Source organism: Episyrphus balteatus, chromosome 2 (assembly GCF_945859705.1).
Source record: "Episyrphus balteatus chromosome 2, idEpiBalt1.1, whole genome shotgun sequence".
Classification (NCBI taxonomy): Eukaryota; Metazoa; Arthropoda; class Insecta; order Diptera; family Syrphidae; genus Episyrphus; species Episyrphus balteatus.
In genome coordinates this window covers 88,943,639-88,953,790 of record NC_079135.1, presented here as the reverse complement: position 1 = coordinate 88,953,790, position 10,152 = coordinate 88,943,639, and the positions used below count along the sequence as shown (strand labels likewise).

The following is a 10,152-nucleotide window of genomic DNA, read 5'->3' as shown; positions in this document are numbered from 1 at the left end:
AACAAGCATCATAAAAATTGGTGTCTTTCTGTAGAATGTATCAATTTACACATAAAAATAAAATTTCAAGAAAATCCAAAACTAATTTATTTGAAAGTTTTTCTCAATTTTAAAATTAGAGATACTTAAACGTTTTCGTACAAAAATGTTTTTTTTTTTTAAATTGTTTGCATCGTTTACAAGAAAGTCAGTCATGAAGAAAACGGTTTTCTTAAGGTTCGAAAAGTATTTCCAAAGAAGGACCTTAGTTTCAGGAAATCAAAATAGTCTTTTTTGAGAAAAACAACCTTTTCCATTTTAGTCATACACCAAGTACGACTGACGACAAAATAGTGACTGACGAACAAAATTCTACACCTGAACGTCAATCCACTAACTTATTTTTGATTTCTCTTCAAGGAGTATGACATTTCCACTAACACATTCTTCCATGCTTGATGAAGTTTTAACCTACATTATGCAGCTTTATCGCTGTATACGTTGTAGCTCATTGCATACAACTTCCATTAAAACTTTGAAACCAGTCAAAAAATAGTTAATACTTGTACAATGGAATTAATTACTATAAACTAGTTTTGATATGCACAAAATGTGGGTAAAAAAGTTCATACCTACTTTACATTCTTACAGGTAAAAGCATTTACTATTTTGTATGCATACCCCAGTGTGTCGAAATTATTTCGACTCAAAATTGTGGTAGTTCTGATTTTTGACAGAGTTATTTATAGTTCTGATTCATTGTTTTCGGAATACAAAAAGTCTTAAATCCTTCGCTTTAATCCTAATGTTTAAAATATTGCTTTTCAAATAACGTTAACATTCATGAAGTCGAATAGTTTTTGTGAAAATGCAAAATTTGTGAACAAGCGAGTTGGTGCCAACTTGTTAACATTTTGTTTGTTCAAAGTAAGCTATATTCGTCGGCATCACCAATATGAATTAAAAATGTACAAAACTGTACAAATAATGCGGTGTCCATTTTGCAAAGAAAAAAAATTGGTGAAAAAGCTTAGATCATAAAATAAATCTAATGAAACCATACCGTTGTACAATGATAAAATAAATGGAATTATGTAGGTATGCCATTTTCAGTATTCAGTCACATTTTTGTGCTTTTAATCTGACTTCCTATGCTGTTTTTTCACGAGCCGATTTTTGTCGTGCTGCGAAGTTTTTCTGTGTGAGTCGACTCATGTAAAAGTGACCCACCGGTGACTTAAATCCCACACTTTTGCGGTGCGGTTATTAGGTTTGCCGCTGAAATCGACTCGAAAAAATTCTGCACTATGGAATAAAAACTATCGAGTTATTCGATATAATCTATAAATGTTTATTTATTCGATAATTCTTAGCCATTCATTCATTCAGTAACTGTTTTCAGTTACAATTTTTAGTCAGCTACTATTTTTTTCCTGGCAATCATTTTTTCAAATTCCTAACATTTTCTCCTAAGCCTAGTACGCGCTATATTTTAGTTCAAATACAAAATTCTATCCAAAATTTAGTCAGCTAAAATTTAGCACGATCTGTGCACTAGGCTTTAAAGCGGTACCTAACATTGTACCGCCAAGTACGAACGGGTTCATGAAAATGATACTTTTGGAGGCTTTGTCAATTCCTAGCAAAAGGCAGTACCTTTTAAAAAATATTTTTAAATGATTGAGGCTGAGATTCGAACCCTAACCTCTGACATCAGAGTCCATTGCACCACGGGGTATGTACGGAGTATGAAAATAGTAATAAATGAATGAATGGTCTATAGTTTTACAATAAATGAATGTATTTATTTAAATCATTCACTTACAAACCATCTAGCTCAAATCATTCGATAGTTTCCATTACTATTTTTATAATGAGCTGCAATAATTGCAAATAAAATAAATTGCACGACTGGGGTCGCACGTACTTGCTCTTATGCTTGAAGTAACTATAATGTTTAAAATTTGATATTTTGAAGAAATTTCATAAGTAGTATAAAAAAAATCAAATCTGTTTTTATAATTAATTAAAAGACCATTTTAAATTATCTTAAAAAAAAAAAAAATATGCCATTTTATTTCTTGTATAAAAAGGTATTTTTAGAAAAAAATTTTCGAAAATTGTAGGAGCCGTTTTTTAAAAAAATAATTTTTTATATATAAAAAATGTTTAACATTTTTCAAAAAAAAAGTTGGTATGCCATTTTGAAGAAATAATTAATTTACATATAAAAACAAAATTTCAAAATTTTTCATTGATCCGTTTTCAAAAAATTGATTTTTCAAAAAAAAATTTTGAAATATTTTTTAAAAAACCAAAAATGCGTTTTTTGAAAATTTTCTAAAATTTTAATATTATCTTTACTTAAACACTTTTGTATAAAAATTTTCATTTAAATCGGGTTAATGTTGCACGAGATATTCAGAAACGAAAAAAACCGTTCTATGACAGGTACCGTTAATAACGGTACAAAAAATATTTTTTTTATTTCAAAAGTTGGCTCTTATGTGTAGTACTACACACAAAAATTTTAATCAAAATCGTTAGAGCCGTTTTTGAAAAAAATTAACTTTTCTATTTCCGTTATATGGCAGGTACCGTTAGTTTTGGTCATAAAAAAAAATTTCAATTTCCCCTCTAGGGAATCACCAAAAACTGCTAACTACCAAGTTTGAAGAAAATCACTTCACTCGTTTAGACTGCAGCTCCAGATAGAGACAGACACACAGCCAGACAGACAGACAGACAGACAGACAGACAGACAGACAGACAGACAGACAGACAGACAGACAGACAGACAGACAGACAGACAGACAGACAGACAGACAGACAGACAGACAGACAGACAGACAGACAGACAGACAGACAGACAGACAGACAGACAGACAGACAGACAGACAGACAGACAGACAGACAGACAGACAGACAGACAGACAGACAGACAGACAGACAGACAGACAGACAGACAGACAGACAGACAGACAGACAGACAGACAGACAGACAGACAGACAGACAGACAGACAGACAGACAGACAGACAGACAGACAGACAGACAGACAGACAGACAGACAGACAGACAGACAGACAGACAGACAGACAGACAGACAGACAGACAGACAGACAGACAGACAGACAGACAGACAGACAGACAGACAGACAGACAGACAGACAGAATTGCCGGACCCACTTTTTTGGCATTCTCCATCATCGTAATGTCATGTAAAATTGTTATCTCGAGTTCGATTTTTTTTACGAATCCTAAACTTGCCCTATAGTACCTATATCGCAAGTAAAAATACAGCTGCAACAGAGTTCAGATTGATGCTTTAAATTGTTAATGCCAATGTTTATGTGAATTAATCGATCCTTTGCTAAGTAGGTACCTACACATTTATACATTTTGTAAAAATTGCTTAATTTACAGTGACATTTATCTCGTAAAAAAAACAGATTTATATTAATACAAAGATTAATACAAAAACTACATCAAAAGCAAAAATAAAAAAGAATATTATCAGCAATTAAATAGAGTAATACAAACATTTAACAATTTAAAAAAAAAAATTGTATAACTAACAAGTTTTTATAAGTATGCAAATAAATCTATTGAAATTTTTAAACGTATACATATACATTTATATATATTTAAGCATATATACATTATTCTTTGTGATAGTTCTTATTTTTGTTAAACACTTATAAACATGTCCATTAAGATAATAAAAAGCATAAAAGATTTATTTTTGTTTGACATTTATGGTAAAGTTTTATTTTCTTTATTTTAATATTATATAAAATTTATTTTATCATAATTATTGTATCATTTGATATGCAAGTAATTTTTCATTTATTTTGTTAAAGTGATTTTAATTTTATTTATGTAGTTTTTTTTTCAACAAATAAAAGAAATAAAGCACATACAATACATACAAAAAAAAAACAAAAAAAAAATTATGATTGATACATATTGATTTTATTCAAAAATTTAAAACCGTTTGATTGCGAATTATTCAACGATTCTAGTGAGAAACAAGTATCCGACACTTATTTTGTTTTCAATAGAAAAAAAAAATTCGACAAGGACTCACTAAAAATGAACTAAATTTAGTTAGCAATTTAAAAGTACCTTTTACATGTTTTGCACTTCGAAAAACAATTTTTAATTAAATTTTTTTAACAATTCTTACTGACAACTCAGTGTAAAAATATCAAGTTTTAAAGGTGTTCGAAGGTACATATGTATTTTTGAAATCCGAAATAAAAAAGCAGATGGACACAACTCAGAATTAGAAGACAAGTAAGTTACAAATTCAGGAGGGACATTTTTAAATTGAATGTAAGCCTTTTTTGTAACTTCTTAGAAAAATGAAAAAATTCCAAACCTTCCACGTTTGATTTCTGGTGTTAATCTGTTTTTGATATCCGAATCTCATTTGTGTGTGTGGGGTGGAGGGGGGGGTGGTAAATCCTTACAAAAAGTTAAAAAAAAGTTTTCAATTTATCATCAACCGTCTTTGATTGGGGATCTAATCTTCTTACCTATGCAAATCATAATTCAAATAATAATTCAATTGAATTTTCCTTTCCTTAAAAAATTAATTAAAAATGTAGGTATTTCAAAACAATAAAAAACAGGAATGCTAGAAAATTGTTTTGAAAATATTTTTTTTTGCAAGGCTTTAAGTACAAATTTTAAGAATTTTTATTTGTTAACATAAAATTCTTGGCCTATTTAAACCCTTAAATGTTATACAATTTATTTTTGGGATGGTCACACTGATCATTTTTTTTTTTTTCATATTTTGGATAGGTATAACAGTCTGTTTCGGCAAGAGCTAAGAAACAGGCTATAAATTTTATATGTTTTAGCCCTGATTTTTCAATCATCAGTTAGACTATCAGAAGAATTAATGTCAATATAACAAAAACTTTTATTCCTAGGAAAAAGCTCTGGGGTTTATCTGACTATTGAAAGGGTTGAGTATTTAAAAAAAGGAAAAAGGAAACGCACGTACAGACAAACAAGTCAAGCAAGAAATTCTCCTTATTTAAATTAAACAAAATATGTTCATAGGTATATCGTTTAATATCGAAATGTAAACATTGTTATGTACACAAAAGACTATCGTAGAATGGACCTTCGAAGGTTTTTTTTTTACCTTACGGAAATATTTTGAGGGAAACAATATTTTCTTCTTCGTATGTTTCGGTACTTTTAACAAACAAAAACAAAAGATGTAGGTACAACTTAAAACCCAACCTAAAAAAGTGTGTGTGAACGTTTCAAAAACACTGAATAGCAAAATCTAATCAAAATCATCAATTTTCGAAGAAAGAACAAAATATGCTTTTGATACCAAAATAAGTGTAAAAAAATAACAAACATTTTTTTGTTTTCATATAAAATAAAAAAGCTTTTATTCAAATTTAAAAAAAATGTATGATCTATTAGTTTTTTTTTTTGTTTATATAAAAAAATACAAATAAAAATTATTTAACTGATTATACAATTATGTAACAAAATTATAAAAAAATAAGTGTTTATTTAATGTTTTTTTTAAATATATTTTTAAAATTACAATAACAATAGCAAAAAAACAATAGTATAGAAAGGAAAAAAGAAAACAACTTTTAACTATATAAATAGAACAAAACAACGTTTATTACACGTTTAGGAATCTAAAATTCAATTTGAAATTTTTTTGAAATCTGTGATTTTTTTTGTTTTTCTAAACATGATAATAATTATTATAAAGTGATTTGTCACTTTCAAATATATATATTTACTAAATAAATGTAACGCTATAAAAGTATTGACTATTCAAAAAAAAAAAAAACGTACTTAGAAGTTTTATTTATACAAAAGAAAAAAAAATTTATTAATTTTACGTTTATTTTGTTCAGACTACATTTTTGACTATATAAAGTATGCCTACTCTAAATTTAACTAAATGTATATATTCATACATGTTTTTTTAATTTTTTTTATTAACTATATTTAAGGTATAAAAAGATTTAACGAATGTTTTTTATACACTCTGATTTAAATTTTAATATATAAGTGTTTTTTTTTTTTGTTTTTGTATCTAAATAGAAAAATATGTTTTTCTTAAATTTTATGTAATAATAATGTTTTTTCTTCTTCTTTTTTTGTCTCTATTTTTTGCTCTTTAATATGAAAAAAAAAACTTTAAATAAAAAAATTATATAAAAAAGTATGAATGTTTCTATACAATTTTCATCTATTAGATAATACTAATTTTATGTATGTGGCTGTGTGTATAAAAAAATATAAAAACAAAAAAAAAACTTGATGACGGCTACGACCACAATAACTTTTGCCTTTTTGGATGATTTACTCACAAAGTGTGATTATCTAGATAAGTTTATACCTAAGGCAATTAAATCAGATGAACTAGGTTTTATATATTTATTTTTTTGTTTGTTTTATTTAAAGGAATTATGTATACCAATTTATAAATACTTAGGCTTTTATAAATTTTGCTTTAAAATCTGATAAAGAGCTTTTTGTAAAATATTAAACAGTATTTATTTTTTTTACATATACATTTATATAATATATTTATATATATTTATATATATTTTTACCACTATTCAGTTTATTTAAAAAAACTATTTATAATTGCTTTTGTTTTTGGAAGGTTATATTATTCCTTGCGTAATTTTTGTTTTTTTTTTTTTTTTTGAATATTATTCCGCATGAGATACTTTCAAATATTTTTTTTTTCTACTACTCTTTATTTTTTTTTTTTTTCAATTTATAAATAAATTATTGTGATTATAATGCCGTTTTATTTTTTGTTTTTTGTCTTTAAAATCTAACCGCTAATTTTTTCTTGTTGTGAGAAGATAAACTCACACGTATTTTTTCTATTATCTTGTATATCTTTTTTTTTTGTTTGTTGTTGTTGTTTAACTTGTAATATAAATATTAATGAATATTCTACAAAAAATTGGTATAAAAATACAAAAAGATAAAGTCTACATAGGTACATAAAATGTGTTGTATTTAATTTTTTCTTATTTATTCATTTTGTTTTTTTATTTAATATTTTTTTTTCTCTTTGTTTGCCTTATAACTATATTTTTTTTTTTAATTTAGGTGAAAAATAATTAAAATTAATTTAACAATAGAACTTAAATAATTTTTTTTAAGAAATTTTTGTGAGATTTTGAAGGGAGTAGAAAATTCGCTTTAATTTTGTATACAAAAAAAGAATTGTTTGCTTTTATTTTTTATTTTTTCTAAAAAGATATTCGAAATAAAATAATAATTTATAAGCAAAATTAGAAGAAGCTGAAATGTAGCTACTATATACAACATTAATTTTGTGTTTGTTAAATTTAAGATTGCCAGTATTTTTTTTTATTAGATTTTAATGAATACAAAAAGAAAGATATATTTGCGAATTTTAATTAACTCCTCAATTCTCTCGGTAGAAAAAATAAAAAAAAAAAAATAAAATAAAACTTATATTTATTTTAAAACTTATGAAAATGTGTAAAAAAATATCTGTGATTAATAAATTTTATTAATGTGTATTCGTCCATACTTATTCTTTTTTTTATCTTTATATTTGTTTTAATATATATTTATCTCACCAATGTTATAAAAATATATTTATTTTTACGTATATTCTTATTTTTTGTATTTTTTTTTTATTAATTTGTGTTAAGTAAAAAAGGTAAAAAATTATAATATGTTAAATTTAATTCAATACATTCAAAATTTGTCTTATTTTTTTTTTTTGTTTTACTTATTTTTGTTTTTAGTAGTCATACAAAATGTTTAATATAATGATTTTTTTTTATACATATTTCGGTCAAATATCTTAACACTATTCACAGTGGACATTTTTTTTCTCTATTTGTATCAATTCATAGCTGTTTTTTTTTTTGTTTTTGTTCTCATAAAGATAAATAATTTAAGTTTTCTTTTTTTTTTTTTTGGTGGGTAACTCGCGTTTAACTTCTCCATTTTTAATGCCATTCACTGATTTTTTTATTTAGGGTGAAATAAAAAAAATAATAGTAAAAAAATTATTAAACAACATAAATCATTTTATAATAAATAACAGTAAGATAGTTTAATAAAAAAAAATTAAATCTTAAGGTTTATGTTTTTTAATCTATGATTTTTCTATATAAAAAATAACGCGTAAAAAATAAAAAAAAAATATATATATTTTCCTAGATAACAATATTTTCCATAACATATTTTTTTTTTTGTTTTTTGAATTATAGGTACATATATGTGAAAAATTACAAAAAATAAGATTAAAAGATATATATTATATATTTTTATATATATTATTATTATTATTTATAGCGAATTCAATAGATTATATAAAAAAAATTAATGAATTAATTAAAAAAAAAAATTAAAATAAACTTTCACAACTTAAATATTTAATTAGCAACCAAAAGGTGCTGATAAGGTCCTGTTGCATTGGAATAAAACGAATTGAGACCATCAATCAATTTTGAATTGTTCGAGTCCTGATTTCCGCCAGAGCCAGGTGAGCTCATTGGTGAAACAGCTTGCTGTTGTTGTTGTTGTGGCTGTCCATTTGCAGAGCTTACACCAGCTGAATTAGCACTTGCACCTACAGCTGCAGCTGCTGTTAAAGTACCAACAGCAGCTGAAATTGCAGCCGATACATTGTTATTGGCATTATTATTTGGCATTGTGGCATTACTATTGTTGTTGAGATTACCTCCACCATTAATATTATTTGAGTTGCCATTTTGTTGCAATGGCTGCTGCTGTTGTTGTTGTGGTAATTGATTGTTGAGACCATAAAATCCGTGGGGTTCAATGTATGATGAGAATTTACCATGACCATTTGGTGTAGTACCATTGCCAATAGGATTGGCACTATTATTGCTGCCATTGTAGATGCCATTGTTTTCAGCATGGAAATGAGAATCAAAGATATTTCGGTGTCCATTGAATTGTGGGTAGATGCCCATGCCGATGTTGGGGAAATAGAAAGGATCATTTTGGCCAATGCCCAAACCGAGAGGATTTGGTGAGAGAGATCTTGATGGAGATGATGGTCCTATTGGGCCGAAGTGATTACTTGGTGCAGCTGGACCATGGGAATGATGAAACTGCTGTTGCATTGCCCTTTGTTTGATATAGTTGGAGAATTCCGTTGGTGACATTCTGTATGAGCTGTGAAATAATATATTTAAGTTAGTTAGTTTATCTTTGTTATTGGTTAAAAAAGTGAAAATGTTGGCCTACCTGTTAGCTCGCTTAGAGCTGGTTTTTAATTTTGTGCTACCAAACTTAGTTTGGGCAAATGTGGCTGTGGTAAATGTCAAGGGCGCTTGTGAGCGCGCTAGAAAATTACCAGCTGGATTCGGACTACCTTTGTATGTTGGACTAGTAGACGAAGCGGGTGATGAGCCCGAATGTGGTGATGTTTTCGGACTCAAGCTAAGTCCATTCATACTTGAGCTAACAGCATCGATTGGCCGAAAACATTGTGCTTCCGGATTAAATGTTTTTGTTACTTCACGATCGGCTGATGATGAGTCTTCATGGTTGTCATTGTTTTCAGAGTATAAAATCTAAATAAAAAAATAAAATATTTAATTATAGTTTAACATTTTATTTGAAACTAATTTAAAACTTACTTTAACTGCACCCTTCTCACCAATTCGATATGATACCTCACCAGGATCAACCCATACTGATAATTCTGATGGAAGATTTTCTAGGATATCAGAAATGGGTACGCCACTTTCACGAGCCGCTCTTTCTAGCACTGAATCAATTGGATCTCCTGTTTTTAAACAGCGAAATGCTGAGCCCTGGAAATTAAATTTGATATAAGAATAAGTTTTATTTGTTAAATAATGGAATTCAGAGAAAAGAATTAAAAAAAAATAATAAATATAACAAAAGAAACGTGAAAATTGCAACAAAAAGCTACAGGTCTTAAAACCATTTATGTAAATAGTACGACAATTACTCATTTCGTTTTGTAAAAGGTTCGTCATAAGTCGTTCTTGTTCTTATTTTTAAAATTGCTTACATCAGTTTTATTTTACATTTGAAGAGTTTCAGTTCAGTTTCAGTATTTAAAAAACGCTGAAGATTTGTTTTTAAAAATTACAAAATATGAATTTTGTTCAAAGTA

The 10,152-nt window shown here is 27.0% G+C and overlaps 1 protein-coding gene across 2 annotated transcripts in view; it reads right to left on the bottom strand.

The window, feature by feature from the left end:
* Positions 1–6,862: 6,862 nt before the first annotated feature.
* Positions 6,863–10,152, bottom strand: part of LOC129912307 (protein Tob1) — a 120,980-nt gene continuing 117,690 nt past the window's right edge. For both annotated transcript variants that reach the window (XM_055990518.1, XM_055990519.1), the window contains 3 exons: positions 9,647–9,823; positions 9,252–9,580; positions 6,863–9,179 (listed from right to left, as the gene is read on the bottom strand). In XM_055990518.1, the coding sequence (XP_055846493.1) occupies positions 8,411–9,179; positions 9,252–9,580; positions 9,647–9,823 (1,275 nt within the window). In that variant the 3' untranslated portion in view covers positions 6,863–8,410. The remainder of the gene's footprint in view (positions 9,180–9,251; positions 9,581–9,646; positions 9,824–10,152) is intronic.